Source organism: Hibiscus syriacus, unplaced genomic scaffold, assembly GCF_006381635.1.
Source record: "Hibiscus syriacus cultivar Baekdansim isolate YM2019G1 unplaced genomic scaffold, ASM638163v2 tig00109916_pilon, whole genome shotgun sequence".
NCBI classification, from domain to species: Eukaryota; Viridiplantae; Streptophyta; class Magnoliopsida; order Malvales; family Malvaceae; genus Hibiscus; species Hibiscus syriacus.
The window spans coordinates 129,212-150,800 of record NW_024062526.1 but is presented as its reverse complement, the minus strand read 5'-3'; the positions used below and the strand labels follow the sequence as shown (position 1 = coordinate 150,800).

Below are 21,589 nucleotides of genomic sequence, written 5' to 3'. Positions count from 1 at the left end.
AATGATAAATAGGAAAAAGATCAAAATTTATATATTGTATGAATGCATAAGAAAACATCTAAGGGTCTATAAAGAATGGCCCTTGTCCAATTCATAGTCCAAACATGGACAGAGTAAATAAAACCCTTTCCCAATGGACACGGAAGAAGAGAGAGAGCCCAACAAAGAAAGAGACATAACAAAAGCAGAGCACCTCTTCTTCCGAACTCGGATACGGATAGTACAACAAACTCAATCCACTTCACAGCTCTTCCCGTCCAAAAGCAGAAATTTGAAGAACGAAGGCAAGAAATGGCAACGGTCTCGGCATTTTCAATCCCTTCACGTCTAATCTCCAAAACCCATTTTAAGTCTCCCGAAAATCTCTCCTTTTATCCTAATTCCATCCTTTTTCAGACGAAACTATGTTCCTTTTCTTCCAACAGCATCTCCTTATCCTCCAGAAAGACCAAAACTCTTTATGGGACATGGAAACTCAAGTCTGCTGAAGAAGGAGAAACATCTGTTTCCCAACAAGAGGACCCTGTTGTTGCTGAACAACAAGACTCGGTTTCTGTTCTTGTCTCTCCTTCAGACACTCTCAGAATGTACTTCCAGGTATTGGATATTCTTTTCTTAGATACAGCTTGTGTAATTTTTTATGCTATTTTGGTCTGCGAAAAGGAAAATTGAACTATGATGATTCAGAGCCGGCTTCTCTTATATGTGAACTATCAAAGTCCCTCTGTTGATGCAAAGGAATTTTGTCGGTTGAGTGAATTAAGTTGAGCTTCTAAGTTTTATTTTGTTACTTAATCATGTAAAAGTTCACAAATAGTTTTTTATTAAGTAATGGGGAATTGTAATTATATTTGTCAAAAGGTTGCTTTAGATAATGCTGGATTCTAAACTTCTTTCTCAGTTATGCTTAAATGATTAACTCTTTGTTACTGAATTCTGGAAAAATGTATAATGTTTTGAGATACTTAAAGAATCTTCACCAGGGGAACATCTTTCTGTTACTTAAAGGCATAGAATTTGAATTCTTGAAATTAAGCAGAAATTGATTCCATTGACTAGCTTTGTTTGAAATTGTCTATTTGGATATATGTATATTTCTCTACAAATTTCTTCCCTTGGAACTATTCATGCATAGGTCACTATTAATCAATCTTGATTGTTTGAAGGCAGATGGAATGTTGAATGAAGCTGAAATTCCAAAGGTGACCAAGGCACTAGAGGTATAATGAACCTTTTAATTTCCAAGCAAATTATAGCAACAGCATTTATCATTTGCAGACAAAACTGATCGTTTTGATAGGCAGCTTGATAGATTTATCTTCAAACTGAACGACAGGGACTTCTATTTTATCCAGAAGGACCGGAACCCCGATCTTAGTCTAGTGTCTCACTAAATCCCTTAGAAAATGGTTTCTTGCAGAGGATAATAATTCACATAATTGCTATCTCTCACTGAAAAGAAAACAGGGAAAACTATTTAATTGTACAACCATGTTCCCATTGATATTATTGATGGCAGGTTCTTTGACTTTGTTTAGAGTATAAATTATAATTGAATCTCATGGGATGATTTATTTGTTCCTTGTAGGGTGCTGAAGGCGTTTCCAACTTGAAGGTTCAAGTCCTCGAGGGTATTGGCACTGTTGAGGTGAGTCTTCTTTTCGTTGCTGCTTGATATGCACATACGTATACGTATGCGTATTCATATACATATATGTATATGTTATTTAAGATTTCAGATCACTTCTCATGGGCACCTCTGACCTACGGGGTCATAAAGCTCGAGTTCATAGTCAATTAAACAAAACAATCACTTTTCCTGTATTCATTATGAGACCCTTTGCTCAATGACTCCCAACTTGGTATCAAGGGTCATACATTTTCTTCTTACCATCCCAGGATCCACTTACCGAGTTTCGGTTCATTCCGATTGTTGCATACTTCAGTATTTACGACATAGAAAATGACCCTTTTAATCTCTTTCTCAGTTAATGAAACAGACAACGGTCCAAGCTACCGGAGTTGCATCCAATTTGGTCGAGATCATACAGGGTGCAGGATTCAAGTTACAAAGATTGAATCTGAGTTTCGATGATGAAGAAGACATTCTTGTGTAGATCTCGCATTTAGATTTTAAAAAAACTTGTGTCTTTGAAGTCCTGAGCTCCTTTATTTTGATTCAACTATTCAAGATGATATTCTTGTTAGAGAAAAATTGTTCAAAATGAAAATGTAAGCCTTTGCTTTTATAATTGAGTTGAGTTCGATAAACTTGAGCTAAATTCATAATTTTAAGCTTGAAATTCGGTTCGAGATGAATCAAATTTTAGACTACGATCGAGTAAAACTAGAGCATGAAGACTGAAAAAGACTAAAACAGAGATTGAAAAATTAGAATCCCAAATGATGGTTGCTTCACAGGTCATTGAGACTATACAGTAGAAATCATCAAACGGTTCGTTTGGTTCTAGAAAATATTTTTTTATTTTCAGAAAAATAATGTTCATTTTCAGTTTTTTAAAAATTAGAATATGTTTGATTAATGTAAATGAAACCTTGATATAAAAAATATAACACTCGTAGTCCGTATACGTCTTGATATACGAGTCAAAAATATCACATCAACTTGACAAACATTTACGGAGCATAAAAGCTTAAGATATCGTTTTTTTTTTCTAATTAGCATTCTTAACTCAATTCCATAATTCTGTAAGTTTAATAAATGAACATATAAGCTAGAATCACCATTCACATAGCTTTAGGAGTCACTTCTTACCGTAGTAACTCCGTCATTGGCTCATTGCAATTCAATGTTTGTGTGATAACATAAATACAAATTAAATACACTCACATTGGTCGCACTACTGAACTTTGTACGATACTTCTTATTCACATGCTCCCTCCTTTCCTTTTGGGTTGTTAGGAACGCTAGATTAATAGTAGTTTGACAACGTAGCATAATAACATATTATATTCAAACTATATGTTAGTATCAAATTAACATAATCCAAACTTAAATATAAAATTCAATAAAAATAAAACCGATACTTAAATCGATATAAAACTAAATCATACTTCCGTCGTAATCTCAAACTTTTTAAAATGTTCATTGAATTCCATAAATATTTATCTCCACTATCAACCCTTCAACTTATACCAATTACAAAATCAAGCCACTAATTATGAATTCTTTCTAAAATTCATCTTAATTTTTCCATTGAATTCATAATGATCCTTCACCATTATGATCATTACACTTTAATTTCTAAAATTTCCAGCACCTTAATAAAATTCTCAAATCGATACTTTAACATTCAAAAACTTGCACTTCCATCCCAAAACTTCTTGGACTTTTCAAATTTAACCATCCATCTATACAAACTTGTAATTTGATCACAACTCAATAATTTAAACTCAAAAATCAGCATACTAATAAAATTTCCAGCCTTACAACATTTTACCCAAATGATACCTCCACATTTAATAAACTTACAATCATGTCCTAAATCTTATAGCACCTTTCGAATTCCACCTTTAATTTCTCCCAAATTTGGAATTAAATATCAATCAACTTCCTAACATAAAATTTCAGCATTTTAATATTAAAATTCCACAATGAACACCCCAAATATCACATTCATGCTATAATATCCCACAATTCACAATACTTATAAATTAGCACTTTTTCTATTTCAAGCTTCCAAATTGATCTCCAAATCACATAGAACACTTCCAATATCAATTCTAGATCATAGGAAAATTTTCAATATTTTTCCTTAATTTCTTTCTTATGGTCGAATACCCTTAGTAGACTAGGACTTGATTTTCATTAAATTTCAAGCATTAATTCAACTTCCTTTCATTAAATTCATGCTACTTAAATCATTACAACATTAAATTTATTCACAACTCAATCAACTTCTATAAACCCTAACCATGAAAAAACATAATATAAGCTTACACACTTGAATTTAAGCGTTACCTAGCTTTAGAATTACTCAACAACATCAAAAAAATAAAAATCTCCCATAAATCTTCAAATTCAAACGTGTTCTTCAACCACCCAATTCATGAATCTCAACATTTTCATGTAATTTTTATGTCAAATGATAGAGAATTTCAAAAAGATTAATTCTCTATCTAATAGCTTATCCCAAAAATCAAAGAAAATAGCTTAAAAATGAAAAAAAAAATCTCACCTTCCATGGAGTTCACTGCAGCAAAGGGGAGAAGATGAGCACTTTTGCTGATTTTTCCTTTCATTTATTAGCCTTTACACTTGCTACTAAACCGCCATGCTTGCTCCAATCTTTGCCGCCTCAAATTCCGGGAAGTTTTGCCATACGACAGTCTTAATATACGACTAAAGAAAGACGCTACCGAAAATATTATTTTTTTAACATTTTCGATAAAAAATTTCCTAAAACATTATTTATTTTTACCTAAAACATTAAATTTTTTAACATTTCCGGTAAAGTGTCGAATATTAACATTTTCAGTAGAAAAAAGTAATGTTTTAGGTAGCGCTTTACCGAATATATTAACAAACTCGGTAAAGCGTCCAATAATAACATTTCCGGTAGAAATAATAATGTTTTAGTTAATTTTTTCCTGAAAATGTTTAAAAATAATATTTCCGGTAACGTATTTCCTTAGTCGTATTTTAGGCTGCCGCACGTGAGACTTCTCCATTTTAATCTAATAAAAATGAATTTAAAATTCATTTCATAAGAAATTCCCAAAATACCATTAATGAATCTTGAAAAATATCACTTGCCATTGAAAACATCTTTCATTAAAATATCTGAAAGTCAAAGATGAACCAAATTTAAGTTTACTTTCTACTTTAGCTATGCAATTTTTAAAAATTTCATTTTAGTCACTAAATTTTTCACTGTTCGACCAAATCTAAAAAATTGCACTGATATATTCTAAATTTCTCTGATCTAAAATATGAAAAATAATATTTCTAATACTTATCTAGAATCATTCAAATTTTCTTTAAATTCTAGTTCGATCCGATTATCCGATTTTTCATACCTAACTTTATTATATTATAGCTTTTAACACAAATCTCGTACCAAAGATTTGATTACCATGAAAATTCTTGTTTTAGGACAATCTGTTCATTTACATGCTAAAATATATAAATTTTCCAAAATTACATTCTTGGGCCCTAAACTTTTACAAAGTTTATACTTTAGCCACCAAACTTTCAAATCTTACATTTTAGTCACTAGTCAAAATTTGGGGTATTACAAAAATAAAAATAATTAAAATATATTGATATCTATTTTTAAAATATAAATGAACAATAGTTATAAATAATTATATTAAAATATATTTTTTGCATAAATTTAATATGTGAGTTATGCAAATATAAAACAATAAAGTTGATAAGAAATTTTATAACACAAATCATTTTAGTTTATAATAAGAGTATAATGTTAATGCATATTGTACATCAATTAAATTTAAAAATATATAAAAAAATATTATTGTAAACGATAGCATATAAAAGTGTCGTTAAAATAAAAAAAATTGTTTAGTGGTATTTAAGGCCCTCAAACTTTTGGGAAAAACTAGTATAGCCCTTGAACTCTTTTCTCACTCAATGTAACACCTAGATTGGGGGGGGGGGAATCAATCTAACCCTTTGACTAACCGAATCAAACATTGACCATCATGATGCTTACATAACAGTTCACAATATTGATGTGATAGTTCACAATCCCGTTGTGATAGTACATGATGGATGATGATGTGGTAGATGAGCTTAATTGATTTTTTGGCTAAGTTCGAGAACCTAATTGATTCTTTTATAAAGTTTAAAGACTTAATTACTTTTTTGAAAAATAAAAAAATTATTGAAATTTAAAATATAAAATATAAACAATTATTAAGATATTTAATACATTAAATATAAAATTACTAAAAAATAAATTATCAAAGTTATTAGCTTAAGGACCAAATTGATTATAAAAAAAGTTTAGGGACAATATTAATTCTTGCAAGAGTTTGAGGTTTTTAGATACCATTAAGTAAAAAAAATCATTGTTAAAATGATTTAAATCGGTGTAAGTTAAGTTAAAAAAATTAAATTTTGTGTTTCCATATTTTTAAAATTTTGAAAACAATTTTAATGAACATATTAAAAATATATATTTTAAAAAAATAAAAATAACTTATATTTCCTAGAACTAAACGTACCTTAATGTTTTCGAATAATTGGAGAGAAAGAAGCAGACGTGTGGGGTTGAAGAAGTAGACAGTTGTAAGGAGGATGAAGCAAGTGCTAGAGGGTTAAGTAGTCAAACTTCACTTTTAAATTATTATTCTATGAAAAAAATTAAGTTTTAAATTTGACTCAGTAGTTAAGATGTAAAATTTTAAATCTGACTAAAAATATATGATTGTTCACAAATTATCGAGATGATATTCAACTTAAAATTTAGAATTTAATACATGTAAATCACCTTAATAAAGAAAACTAAAATTGAACGTTTAAAAAACTGAATAATGAGTAAATTATACAAACACCACTAATGTTTGAATAAAATTTTGTTTTCATCATTGAAGTTTCAAAAATAATAAAAAAATCACTAACATTATTGATTTATAACAAATTCACCATTCTCGGTTAATAATAATTACCGCAGGAACAGAATGTTAATTTGGCCCATGGATGACATTTTTTGACATCATTTGATTATGTTCATTGCTCAAAATTCACCTTTTTCTCTTCTCTCTTATTATCTCCATGACTCTCTTACTTCTCTCCTTATTATCTCCAGGCCTCTCTTACTTCTCTCCCTAAAATCACGGTTGGCTTCTCCTTTCTTCCAATCTAAATAGAAACATGAAAGGTGTTGGCTTTAAGCTCCAATCAGTTTGCTAATGAGGCTCATCGAAGTTCGAACAATATGCCAAGCTAGAAGACTTTAAGTTAGTCTCGTTTTCATCGGCTCGGCAAGTATGTGAAGAATCCGTGCTTAGCTTTGCACCCTCATCAGGCGTCCCAACTTTGATTTTTTCAATATTTGGACTGAAGCAGAAAATAATCGATAATGTAAAAGACATGGAGAATAGAACTAATGCAGTTATCACATAGATGACATATGGAGTATGAATTTATGTCTTCTGTTTGTCATTAAACAAATGGTTAGTTCTATCTAAAACCAAACCTTTGCAGAGCATAGTGACTGGTAATATCCAAACAAAATAAGAAATCAAAGATCCAACATTTTAAACAAAATCTTAAAAAGGTTTGAAAATGCTAAGACATGTATCACTAGGAAATTCTTAAATATTGTGATTACTCACTCAAGGCAAGACATGCATGCAGTAGTCTAGTTATCGACCGAGGCGATTCCCAGACTCTGATTACACCATCTGTATAGCCACTAAACAAAGTTCTTCCATCCACACTCCACTTCAAGCTTGTGCAGAGTATTACTAAAATAAGTTTTTGGAAATACTTTAATATCTAAGAAGGTTAAAGTCAAAACCAAACACCATGAAAAAAGTAAATTGAAAACAAAACAATTACTATAAATTGATAAATGTCATAATTGTTGAGATTAGTAGTTAGTTTGTTACTTAACAGTTTGTAAATTGGTTAGGTAGTTAGTTGCTTAGCTTTGTATAAATACATTGTTTTGTAAGTTTATGTTAAGTGGAATAAAATATACATGTTTTATAATAATATTACAATCTTTACATGGTATCAGTTTTAGCCAAGTTTCTTGGGCTCGTTTCTGTTTTCTCTTGGTCCCTTTTGTTTGCCTATTTCTTGTTAACCCCTTTCCCGTCATCTCTCATGCCTCCGGCGATGGATTCCAGTGCCATCGATTTCAATCACCCTTTTTACTTGCACCCCTCTGATACTCCTGGTACCCCGCTTATCTCTCGTCAGTTGATTGGGATCGAGAACTACATGATTTGGAGCCGTTCTCTTTGCATCGCTCTCCTTGCGAAGAATAAGCTTGGATTCATTGATGGTGACTATTCCATGGACAGTTTCGATCCGATTTTGCATCCTCAGTGGGATCATTGTAACACAATTGTTCTTTCTTGGATCCTCAATTCTGTGAGCAAGGAGCTTTCGGCTGGCATCGCTTTTACCTCTAGTGACGCTCTTGTCTGGAAGGATTTGAAGGAGCGGTTTCATAAAGTGGATGAATCTCACTTTTTTTTTTTTTGCATCAAGAAATTGCTCGATTATTTCAGTGTGACTCATCAATCTCAATTTATTTACTCGACTGAAGTTGCTTTGGGATGAATATTCTGCCCTAAGTCTTATTCCCTCTTGTGATTGTGGAAATTCGCAACAAGTTCTTCAGCACATTCAGCGTCAACGCCTCTTTCAATTCCTTATGGGCTTGAATGACACTTATTCATCCATTCGGACTCAGTTGTTGCTCAATCAGTCATTACCATCTGTTAATCATGTGTATTCTTTGTTGATTCGAGAAGAGTCGCAATGCCTTCATCTTTCTGGCGTTTATCCCATTTATGATTCATCTGCGATGTTTTCCAGTTCTTCGGTTGTATCCTCTGTTAATCAGACTTCTTCATGATCTCGTAGGTGTTTTTTGGGAAATTGCGATCATTGTGGGATCAAAGGTCACAAATGTGACCAGTATTATCGTTTGATCGATTTTCCTTCTGATTTTAAGATCGGTCGTAAGAAGAATGCTCATGCTGTCTTGAATGTTAATTTGGAAGGTTCACAATCTGATCACACTTCTGGTTCTTTATCTCCTCTTGCTCTCGTGTCTGTAGCGCCTTCAGTTCCAGTCTTCACTAAAGATCAATATCATTAGATTTTGGAGCTTCTTAACAAGCCATCTGTTATCAACATGGCTGGTGTTATGGTAAGCACTCTGCAACTGTTAGGTCTCTTACCTGGATTTTAGATTCTGGAGCAACTGATCATGTCTTATCTGATCTTCAATTCTTGAATAATCCTATTAATTTCACTTCTGTTTAACGTCTTGTTCATCTTCCCAATGGTAAAACAACTTTTATTACACATATGGGTTCTGTTTTCTTAGATACTATTCATGAGTTGCATCATGTTTTATATGTACCTCATTTCACCCATAATTTGTTGTTAGTGTTAAAATTATCCAAATATTTTCATTGTTTTGTTGTATTCTATCCTGATTTTTGTCTTTTACAGGATCTCTCCAGGCAAGATTCAGGGGATTGGTAGGGTTATTGGTGGTTTGTATTTGTTTAATTTCTTTACATTTTGATTCTGTTTGTATGTCATCTTCTTCTGATAATAAAACTGCCACTTGGCATGCTCGATTGGGGCATGAAACTCTTAATAAAATGCATAAATTGTCTATGTTTTCTTCTTCTAAACTTGACAAAACTTGTGTGCATGATTGTACTATTTGTCCTCAAGCTAAACAACATAGATTACCCTTCTTTTCTAGTTCCTTTAGGTCTGATAAACCTTTTCATCTTATACACATTGACTTATGGGGTCCTTATAGAGTGTCTACTCATTCTGTTCATAGGTTTTTTCTCACAATAGTTGATGATCACACTAGGATGACTTGGATTTTCTTGCTAAAACTTAAATCTGACGCTATCCTTCATCTCAAGTCTTTTTTTGCTTACATCAACACTCATTTTGCTGCTCAAGTTCATATTATTAGAAGTGACAATGGCTCATAATTCTTCAGTATTGAATGTTCTGCTCTTTTTAGTTCTTTAGGTATTATTAATCAATCTTCTTATGTCAAAACACCTCAACAAAATGGTATTTCTGAGAGAAAACATAAGCATCTCTTAAAGTAGCTAGAGCCCTAAATTTCCATTCTAATTTGGCTATAAGGTTCTGGGGAGATTGTGTTAAGACTATCTGTCACATTATCAATATGTTTCCATCCTCTGTATTAAACTGGAAAACTTCATTTGAAGTTTTTATTCATAAAATTCCTTATTTGTCATATCTTAGAATATTTTGTTGCCTTTGTTATGCAACTGTACCTCATGAATCTGATAAGTTTCACTAAGAGATGTTCCCTATGTTTTTGGGTTATTATTCTACTCAAAAAGGCTATAAACTTCACAATTTTATTACTCGTAAAATTTTTTTAACAGGGATGTCTTGTTTCATGAGCATATATTTCCTTTTATGTTTCCTATTTCTAAGTCTTCTCTTTTTTTTTTCCTATTTCTGCCTCTGTTCCTGATTTTGATGTTTCCTAATCATACTATTGTTTCTCCTTCTGATTCCATGGCATCAGTTAGTTCCCCTATTTTAGAAAGTAATTATGATCAGGATTTGTCTATCTAACCTATGCATAATTCTCCTGTTCATGATTTTTTTTCTGAGTCATTTGATATTGTTCCTTGTGTTGCCTTTAGAAGGTATTCTCGAACTTCTCATCCTCTAGTATGGATAGAGGATTTTATTTGTTTTATGCTCAAGTATGACCATTTGCCTTTTAAGACTCAGGTTTTTCTTAATTCCACTTCTATCATTTAACCAAAAACTTGTGTTGAAGCTAGTCAAAATCTCGCTTGTGTTAAAACAATGCAAGAAGAAATTCAGGCTTTGGAGTCTAATAAGACATGGTCAATTGTTTTTCTACCTGCTAGGAAGGTTCCTATTAGTTGTAAGTGGGTGTTTAGTGTGAAATGTACTACTTCTGGGGAGGTGGAGAGATATAAAGCTAGGTTTGTTGCTAAAGGGTATAATAAAAAATATGGCATTGATTATTTGGATACTTTTTCTCCCGTTGTCAAAATGGTCACAGTTAGAAACATCCTTGCTCTTGCCTCTCATCATGCTTGGCCTATTTTCCAGATGGATGTATTCAATGCTTTCCTCCAAGGTGATTTGCATGAGGAGGTTTATATGACATTACCTGAAGGGTTTTGCAGTCGGGGAGAAAATGGTATGTAGACAGCAAAAGTATTTGTATGGCCTGAAGCAAGCTTCAAGACAATGAAATGTGAAGCTATCAGAGGCCATGTTAGCTGCTGGTTATGTTCAAAGCAAGCTAGATTACTCATTATTCACAAGAAAGGAAGGAAGCAGTATTGTGATCCTGTTGGTATATGTAGATGACTCGTTGATAACAGGTAATGTCAACAAATTGATTAATGAGTTAAAGGAAAGTTTGAACAAAAATTTCAAAATGAAGGATTTAGGTGACTTGAAATTTTTCCTTAGATTGGAAATGATGAGATCTCAAGAAGGGATTCTTTAGTATCAAAGAAAACATGCTTTGGAGTTGATAATTGATACTGTCTTGGGAAAAGATAAATGTGTTTTAACTCCATTAGAGTAAAATTTGAATCTTACATCTACTAAGTTTGAAGAAGAGGTGAAAAAAAGATGTTGATGCTTTGTTAGCTGATAAAACAATCTTTCAGAGGTTAATATACCTCACTCATACAAGGTCTGTGATAGCCCTGTAAAAAGACTATATTTTGAGTCTTTTTACTTAAGTTATTGATTATCTTTAAAAGCAATTGTAATAACATTTTAGTTGCATATTGTTGCATTTAGGACATTTATTGCATGTGGTGGAAAAGTTTTGCCTCGGTTAGTTTTCTTTATAAAACTAATGTCGCTGATGAGATGGGTTGTGTGTTGGTTTTGATGATGCATGAGATAGGAAATGACCTCGGAGGAAATTATTTACCATGAAAAATTTTGTGCGAGGGCCAAAGGAACTGAAGACGATGACCGTGAGGAACAATTTTCGCGGCGGCAAGATTTATCTTGCAAGTCTGACGTAGTACGAGACAAAATTATTGATGTCGCGTGGCCAGCTGTCCATTGCACCTCACGTGAGCCTCTGCCCCTTCCAGCTGCCATATTATTCACGAAATTGGCATGAATTGAAGGGTAGTTGGGTAAATTTCAAGATCACTAAACCCTAGAAATTCCTCACTATAAATAGCATATTATTCCCACCATTATAGAGATCCCCACTCTCATATACCCTAAAAGCTTTGGAAGAGGCAACTGCAACAACTTCTCCACTGTTCCCCTCTCGTCCTTCCTTGTTGTCCTCCATAGTCAGGCTTCATCAGAGTAGCGGCTAGGTCCTTGAGAGAGGCTAGCCCACTGGAGCGGTCCATGGTGGTGGTACGATGTCACGACAAAACTCTGTTTTTGTGAGTTTCCTTCTCCTTGTTCTTTATTTCTTATGTTTTAAGGGCTTATACTTAATGAATATTTTGGGCAGATTTTAGCCACATTAGAATTGTTTTATTTGGTGTTGGAAATGTTTGGATGATACTTTATTTTGTGTTTAATGTATGAAGTATATTTATGTTTATTGTTGTTTTGTTCACTGTTTTAATCTTATGCCTTAGCACTGTAAGAGCTTTTGAAAGATTGCCTGATGACTTGGTATAATATTTCTGGTCTTTGTAAGAGCTGTTGAGAGATGGTCGTTTTTCTAGGAGTTGATACATAATATCGAGAGATTTAGGTTAGATTTACGTGAACAAGAGAACTAATCTGGGATGGTGAGGTTATAATCTGCCTTAGAGACAAGGAGAAGGTTTCAAGCGACTAAAAGGGATAATACTTAATCGATAAGCAAGGGTCACTGTTTACGCTAGAGGAATTTCTATGACAATAGTTTTATCAGGTTCCTTACTAGAGATAGTTTAGGAACACTTTAGTAAATCATGTAGGCACAACATACTTAGTTCATCCTAGGCATATAAAATTTCTCGTTGTAGCAAATCCAACTCAAGTGCTCCATTAGAAGTCTACTTGAGTGAGGTTGCTATTCTATATTCAGAACTCAACATTTTTCACCTTAGCAACTTTAATTTACTTATTTTGCCATTAATTTTTACCTTAGCAATTTTTATTTATTTACTCTTGCATATTTTTCTTGCCACGACAAAAATTATCTACTCACTTCACTTTATACATTTCTTGCATCAACAAACATTTTCCATCTGTTCATACCAGCTGGCATAACACATTTCTTATTTATTTATATCATTATATTTAGACGCTTAGGATTAGTTAGTGACGCCTATTCTTAGCTGAAGCAATGTTTAAAGAATTCCCTCAATCCCTATGGAGATGATACTCACTCACTACTATATTACTTGCATCAATTGTGTATACTTGCACAAATTTTTATGCCACAACACACACATTTACATGCGATCAAGTTTTTGGCACCGTTTCCGGGATTGGCAATTGGTGTTTTTAAAAGTTTTATATCATTAATTTAATTCTTTTTTTAGTATAGATTTATTTTCTATTTTTGTATACCCTTTTCAGGTGTTGAGTTGTTGCATAACATGTAGAATACCCAATGATCCATTATCTTATTTTGAACCTGAAATCGAGCAATTTTTCCTTCTAAGAAGACGGGTTCGAAGAGCTCAAAGAATTATATATGAAGTTTGAAATGAAGTGGAGGATTCTGAAGTTCTAAATGTTGCAGTAATTCATAATGATGAGGTTATAGCTCGACCACAAACTATTAGAGATCATTTAGCTCCACATTGGACGACCTAAACTTGGTATTGTAGCTCTCGAAATTCAGGCAGCCCACTTCGAGCTCAAATCAGTCATGTTTGACATGTTGGACTTGATTAGGCAGTTTGGTGATGCACCTCATGAGGATGCAAGGCAACATGTTCGAGCATTTTTGGAGGTGTGTGATTCATTTTGGCAGCAAGGTGTGCATGAAGATGTGTTGAAATTGAAGTTGTTTCCATATTCATTGAAAGATCTTGATAGGGCATGGCTTAATGGAGTACCTTCTGGCTCGATAAAATCATGGGCAAACTTGTGTAAAAAAAATTTACTACGACACAATCCACCCAATATTAACAACCATATTAGGAATGCCATAGCATCTTTTTGTCAAACTGATGACGAGTCTATGTTTGAGTGTTGGGATAGATACAAGGGATTCCTACGCAAATGCACCAATCATGGATTCCACGATTGGACGTAAGTTGTTATGTTCTACCATGGTATAAATGCTCCAACAAGACTGATGCTAGATGTTGTGATAAATGGTACTTTTCCAGACAAGTCACCTGAAGAAGCATTTGATATCCTTGATAGAATAGGAAACAATGACTATCAATTCTCTTCTTCGAGACTAGGAATGGGGAGGAAGACTCATGGATCACTTGAACTTGATCTCAAGAACCTTATTTCAGCTCAATTGTCAACCTTTACTAATATGTTGAAGAATATTCAATGTCCTAACGAAGTGAAAGAAGTCAAGGTGGTAAGTTCTACATGTATTTATGACATGGTAATCATAATGTGAGCGAATGCCCTAACAACCACGAGTCTACCAACTATGTGGGAAACTTCAATGGGAGCAACAACCCCTACTCGGACACTTACAATCCTGGATGGCTTCAGCATCCTAATTTTTCTTGGGGGAATCAAGGAGCCAACAATGCCAACAACTCAAATTGGCAGCATAGCATGATTGAACCCCTAAGTTTTCAAAAAAAATAATTACTGAGGCAAAATACTAACCAGGAGTCAGCATCTTCAGCGAATACCAACTCTTGGAAGCTACTCTCCAAAACTTCATGGCAACTACCAATGCTCTATTGCAAGATCACATAACATCTATTGAGAAAATGAGCATTATTACAGAGCCAAGGGGTATGTTTGAAAAGTCATAGTTAATCTTTGCGAGCCTTGGAAATCCATGTAGAAAATATTGTTGCAGCAGTACATGCACGCCCACAGGGCAACCTACCTAGTGATACTAAAGTCACTAAGGTTCCAGATAAGGAGCATAGTGGTGCATTCACCTTAAGGAGTGGAACCAAAACATACAAAGATTCTAAGTTTGAGGGGGAGACACTCGGAGAGCCCAACCAAGATATTGTGCACAAAGATTCGGAGATCCAAGAAGACTCACATTCGATGGAAAAAATGATGAGGGTTCAAAGAGTACAACCAATGAAGATAAGAAAAATGTTGCCATGGAAAAAGATAAACCCCCACCAACATGAGTGAATGGACAAAGGGTAACTTCTAATGTCTTCAACACGCTCAAATATGCTAATGATTCTATGGGAATCTACGATGGAAGAGGAAGCTACCGAATTTTGTCGTAACAAATTTTTATGCGTTGATGATCGCTTGAAGCTCGATGAAGAAGACGAAGTGGAGCTCGAGGATATTCCAGAGGATATGAGTTAGTCTAGGTTATTCATAGCTAAACCAGGTACAAAATTTGAACCTTTGGATTTCATTGAATTTATTCATCCTAAACCCTAAGGTGGCGTTTGGTTCGCTAGAATATTTCTGAGGGAATTGGAAACTGTGAATGAATTAGAATCTGTCAGGAATTGGAATCTGAAACCTGTTGGTTGGCAGGAAATTGAATTGGAATCAAATTTCATATTCTGTTTGGTTTGCAAACATGTCAGATGAATTTGATTTCAGTAATGTAAAATGACATAATTGCATTTCTTGTTTTTTTGTTTTATTTTAGTTTGTTTTATAACTTACATATAACAATATATTATAAAAATTAAAAAAATATTAAATTTTCATTTTATTGATTGATTATTCATTTCAATAAATTATAAAAATCATACTAATGGATATGGGTTGGGTTGGGTTGGGTCGGATTTTTGGTCCATCGACCCGACCCGAGAACAAGGGGACTTCTACCCGAGACCTGACCAAAATAAAGTTTCACCCGACCCGACCCGAATATATGAATTAGAAACCCGACCCAACTCGACACGAAATAATAAAAAAATTATTTTTATTCAATAAAAACAGTGACTTAATTGAAAAAATTATATATTGAGGGATATTATTGTAATTATTCCTAAACCCTAAACCCTAAACCTGACCCAACCCGAACCCGAAATTTTTTAAAAAAATACGACCCGAATACCAAAATATTGATGAAGGTTGTATGGTCAAATTTCACATTCCCTCTAAAAGATTTCAATTCCATCATGTTATGGATGAAATTTACTTTCCCTTATTTGATGGAATTGGATTCCAATTCTCCCTTTGAAAACTTGAACCAAACATGGGAAAGTGGTGGAATTGATTCCAATTCCCCCTAATTCCAAGAGATTCCAGCGAACAAAACGCCACCTAAGTAACTCCATCTGTCTAGGCTAGAAATTCTAAAAGAATTAAGGAATGAGATGAAGATTAAGGAAAAAATTCTCTAATGAGAAATTATTATTTGTCGCGGTATTTTTGTTGTGTGTTGACACTATAAATTTTCTCTTTAGTTGTATATTGTTTCCTTATTTCAATAGGCAGGGAAAGAACAATGTCATACATGTTAGTGGCTACTGTCATTGGGATGACCCCTACCTTTTCAAAGATTTTACTGCCCAGACGAAGTTGCCACACCAAAGAGGAGCGAAAAGAGATCCTATTCCACTATTATTCAGCTTCATGTGGAAAACACTTTGAAGGAGAGAGAACTACTGAAAAAGTCCTATAATTCATATATGAAAGACACAAAATGCCAGAGCAAAATATTTTGAAGGTAGGAATGTTATATGTGGGGCATTTTGGTTATACTGGTGATCCAATCGAACGCGACAAAATTGCCATATTAATTTAAGATATTTGGAGTTTGCATCCCTTCAACCCTCTTTAATTTTTTACTATAGCAATTTTTTTGTTGTGTGTTTGTTTTCTTTGCTTTATTTATTTATATCTTTATTTACTTTTAATATTAGTTTTTTAATAAAAATAGACTTCCAAACATGTGAACAAGGGTAGTATGTTTTCTTTATTTCTTTCTTTACTTTTAATATTAGTTTTTTTGCTATGGCATTAGTTAGGATTAGGCTAGTTATTTGGAATTAGTTAATGATGTCTGATGATGATACTTTTTTTTTGTCATGGTTGGAAATTAATGTACATGACTATTAAGGTGGATAGAACCAACCATAGGACTCGATTCTTTGTGACTCTTTGAACATGATTGTATGTTTTCTATGCTTAAAGAACTTATAAAATTTTTATGAAAGAACTTTTGCATGCCATGGTATAGAATTTTGGTAATGAACTAAACTACTATATCAATGTTTGAAAGGCTAAGTTAAACTCAATATTTTGAATTGTGTTGAATTGCAAATAAATGCCTTAGTATAATTGTAAAGGGACACTCCTCTATGTGACGGCATTGTTTGGAAATGCCTTGAATAAATGTGAGCCTTAGCATATGAGTGAATGAAAGTAGTAACATGATGACTCTATTTGACTAGCTCGAGGATAGAAGGTATGTTCTCATTCATCTAGAGTGAGGGATGATAGTTGTGATAGGCTGACTCCCCTTGTGCAGTGCTAAAAAATGAAAAATTGAAAAATTGAAAAATTAAAAAGTTTAAGTGTTGAATAAATAGGAGTAATTTTGTGCTTAATGAATAATTTATGCCTTGGCAAAACAAAACAACTTACTTGGGGACTTTCTAATTTTGTTAAGCATAGACTAGATACAATCACACACTCACACTTGCAAAAGATATTGGCCTAGGGAAAGGTGTTTGACTTCTCAATTAGTCTAGCATCTCGAAGGCAATCTTTTTGCTGAGGGATGAAATTTTAGACCACTTGAATGTCCTGATTTAGACTTTGCCATAGCATTTTATTTTTTTGTTAATCATTATCCATTGCTTGAGAACAAGGAATAGCTTAAGTTTGGGTGTGTGATAACTTCGTAAAAAGATTATATTTTGGGTCTTTTTACTTAAGTTATTGATTATCTAAAAGCCATTGTCGTAACATTTAGTTGCATTTAGGACATTTATTGCTTGTGGTGGAAAATTTTTGCCTTGGCTAATTTTTCTTTATAAAACTGATGATGTTGATGAGAGGGATTGTGTGTTGGTTGTGATGATGCAGGTGATAGAAAATGACCGAGGAAGATATTATTTACTATGACAAATTTTGTGTGAGGGCCAAAGGAACTGAAGACGATGACCGTGAGGAACAATTTTTTCCGTGGCAAGTTTTATCTTGCAAGTCTAACGCAGTACGAGACAAAATTACTGATGTCGCATGGCCAACTGTCTGTTGCACCTCACATGAACCTCTGCCCCTACCAAGGATTTGGGACCACTTCCAACTGCCATATTATTCACGAAATTGGCATGAATTCGAGGGTAGTTGGGTAAATTTCAAGGTCACTAAACCCTATAAATTCGTCACTATAAATAGCATATTATGCCCACGATTTTAGAGATCCCCACTCTCACTTACCCTAAAAGCTTTGAAAAAGGCAGCTGTAACAACTTCTCCACCGTTCCTCTCTCGTCCTTTCTTGCTGTCCTCCATAGTCGGGCTTCGTCGAAGTAGCGGCTAAGCCCTCAAGAGAGGCTAGCCCACTAGAGTGATCCATGGTGGTGATCTAATGTCACGACAAAGCTCTGTTTTTGGGAGTTTTCTGCTTGTTCTTCATTTCTTATCTTTTAAGGGCTTGTACTTAATGAATATTTTTGGATGATTTTAGCCACACCATGAACTATTTTATTTGGTGTTGGAAATGTTTGGATGATACTTTATTTTATGTTTAATGGATGATAAGTATATTTATGTTTATTGTTGTTTTGTTCACTGTTTTAATCTTATGCCTTAGCACTCTAAGAGCTTTTGAGAGATTGTCTGGTGCCTTGGCATAATATTCATAGTCTTTGTAAGAGTTGTTGAGAGAATTGTTTTTCTAGGAGTTGATACCTAATATCGAGAGAGCTAGGTTAGATCTACGTGAACAATGAAACTAATCCGAGATGATGAGGTTGTAATCCGCCTTAGATATAAGGAGAGGGTTTTAAGCGACTAGAAGGGATAGTACTTAATCGATAGGCCAGGGTCACTATTTACGTTGAGAGGTATTGTCGTGGCAATAGTTGTATCAGGTTCCTTACTAGAGATAACTTAGGCACGCTTTAGTAAATCTTGTCGGGCAACATAGACACAAATATTTAGTTCATCCTAGGTATAGAATAATTTATCTCCATAACAAGTCCATCTCATGTGCTCCATTAGAAGTCTGATTGTGTGAGGTTGTTGGTTTATATTCAGAACTCAAACATTTTTGCCTTAGCAACTTTAATTTACTTATTCTTGCAATTAATTTTTGCCTTAACAGTTTTTATTTGTTTACTCTTGCATATTTTTCTTGCCACGACAAAATTATTTGCTTACTTCACTTCACACATTTTTTGCCTCAACAAACTTTTTTCATCTGTTCATACCAGCTACCATAGCACATTTCTCATTTGTTTATATCGTTAGATTTAGATGCTTAGGATTAGTTAGTGATGCCTATTCCTAGTTGTAGCAATCTTTAAAGAATTCTTACAATCCTGTGGAGACGATACTCACTCACTACTATATTACTTGCATCGATTGTGTATACTTGCATAGATTTGTGTGTTACAACACACATTTACACGTGATCAGCCTGATATAACATTTGCATTACATCATCTCAACCAATTTATGCAAAAACCCAAAGAAAGTCACATGGATGTTGCACTTAGAATTGTAAGATACATCAAGAAGGATCCAGGAAAGGGTCTGCTGTTCAAGGTTGCAAGTAATGATAAGATTGTAGCCTACTATGATGCTGATTTTTCTGCTGGTCCCATGTCAAGGAAGTATGTCATAGGGTTTTGCATCAAGATTGGAGATTCTCTTGTTTATTGGAAATCAAAAAAGCAGAATACAGTCGCCAGGTCCTCAGCTGAGGTAGAATACAGAAGCATGGCCATGACAACTTTTGAACTAGTTTGGTTGAAAGGTTTGCTTGAAGAATTTGGCAATAAAGTATCAAATACTTCGTTCTTTTAGTTTCTTACTTGATTTTATGCTCTCTCTTTTTTTTTGCATTTATCGAAGCAATTATTTCATGCTGATTGTTCACACGTGATCGATGTTATTTTACTATATTTATTTTCTTTTTCCTTCCACTTTCTTTGATTTTGCAGGTTTGGGATTCTTGAAGAGGCCGGTTTCCACATTTAGCTGCAATTTTAACAGCATTAAGCATCGCTTTCTGAATGATAGGTAATCTATGTTACTTTGAATGTCACCTTAGAAATGGATGGATGAGCTCTATTTGCTCTAGTATTGAAGGTTGTTATGGTTATATTTAGTTTTCTCATTAATAGTTTCTAATAATTGTTTGTCATATAGTTTGGCTGGTACTTTTAGTGAGAAGGTGACTAGAACTGTGAGGCAATTCTCTCCACATTTAGCAGCTAGTATTGAAGCTTAAGAAATTATTTGCCTCATTAATAGTTGCTAATGATTGTTTGTCATATGTTTTTTAAGGATAATATCTGTGATGGATCCGTCTAGAAGTTGGGCTGCTCGTTGGCTACGAATTGGTAAGTTTTTAAAAGTTTAAGAGCCTTATTTGCATGGAGAATGGAGGTTTGTATGATTTGCTTTATTGTATGAGGTTAGTTTGATGTTTTTACTAATGGGTGAACCCTGGATTTTAAGATTTATTCTCTTGGCTGATTGCTGAAATAATGCATGCCTCTATGAATGCTTCTATGTTATTCGAATTCGGGTATTAGTTTCAAATATGAGCATATGTCCAACACGGGCATGGTTAATTTTCAAACCTTTTCCATGCATTTGGACTAGATATTTCTAACAAAAATGAAGAGTCGGAGACATGGCTTCTGAACTTTATGAAGCACCATACTTTTGACATATTGATGATAGTTTTTCACTGTAAAACAGTATATTATCCAATTAGTATTATATCATTTCTTTTATATCCATTTCGGCTTCTGATGCCTTCTCAAACTATATGTTTACATTACTGGATTATATGTGATCTTTAGATATTCGGTTTCTTTACATTTCTGTAAATCCTTCTCAGGGAGATTTATCCCTGGTTGTTACGCTCTTGCAGTTTCAGAGGCACTTCCACGAGAATTGCAGGTACGGTGTCTCATCCATTACCAAGTAAAATTCGCTTATCCCTTTTATATGCCGATTAGTTCACAAAAGTAAAATGGATGATCATGTATGAAACACAATGTGCATCTTTTTTAATATGTAGGCCTTCCATGATAATATTTGGTTTCCCTTTTCAACTTTTCTCATGTCGTCTTTGATCCTTTGTAGCATCCTACCCCCCGGGGGGGGGGGGTCGTATTTCAACTCTCATCATGTAAACAAAACATTATATACATTGTACTGAAAAAAAATAATGTCAAATCCAGAAGTTTCAAATCTACAAGAATCGAGTATACTATCTCGTTTCTCCGTTAAAAAGATGATACAATTGCAGCATGATATTACTTTTGCGTTTCCAGTATTAATCCTCCTGTTCCTTCATACAGAGTATGTGTGAAGAAGTGCATGTTCAGTATGTACCACCGAAGCGGGCATGAGAAATAAGTATCTTTTCTTGTTCTAGACAACGTTATATATTTACATCATCTGTTTATTTTAGTTGTTATTACATTTTACTTGAATATTGAACATTACATTTCACTTAATGTTGAACTGTGTGCTTGAATGTTTGTAAACTTCAATTTATTTATGTTGTTAAGTATTTTTTTTTATTTAATTTGAGTCGTATCAAAGTTG

General features: G+C 33.6%; 2 protein-coding genes across 2 annotated transcripts; both read left to right on the top strand.

Annotated features, from left to right (window-relative positions):
- The first annotated feature begins 227 nt into the window (after positions 1 to 227).
- On the top strand, positions 228 to 2,252 carry LOC120210155. Its single transcript, XM_039208948.1, has 4 exons — positions 228 to 597; positions 1,167 to 1,220; positions 1,589 to 1,648; positions 1,989 to 2,252. The coding sequence occupies exons 1-4, from the start codon at positions 292 to 294 to the stop codon at positions 2,115 to 2,117; spliced, it is 549 nt and encodes a 182-aa protein (XP_039064879.1). The 5' UTR covers positions 228 to 291; the 3' UTR covers positions 2,118 to 2,252.
- Positions 2,253 to 19,501: 17,249 nt separating this feature from the next.
- LOC120210130 (secreted RxLR effector protein 161-like) lies at positions 19,502 to 20,255 on the top strand. The gene is made up of 3 exons (XM_039208932.1): positions 19,502 to 19,778; positions 19,966 to 20,044; positions 20,174 to 20,255. The coding sequence occupies exons 1-3, from the start codon at positions 19,502 to 19,504 to the stop codon at positions 20,253 to 20,255; spliced, it is 438 nt and encodes a 145-aa protein (XP_039064863.1).
- The last annotated feature ends 1,334 nt before the right edge of the window (positions 20,256 to 21,589 follow it).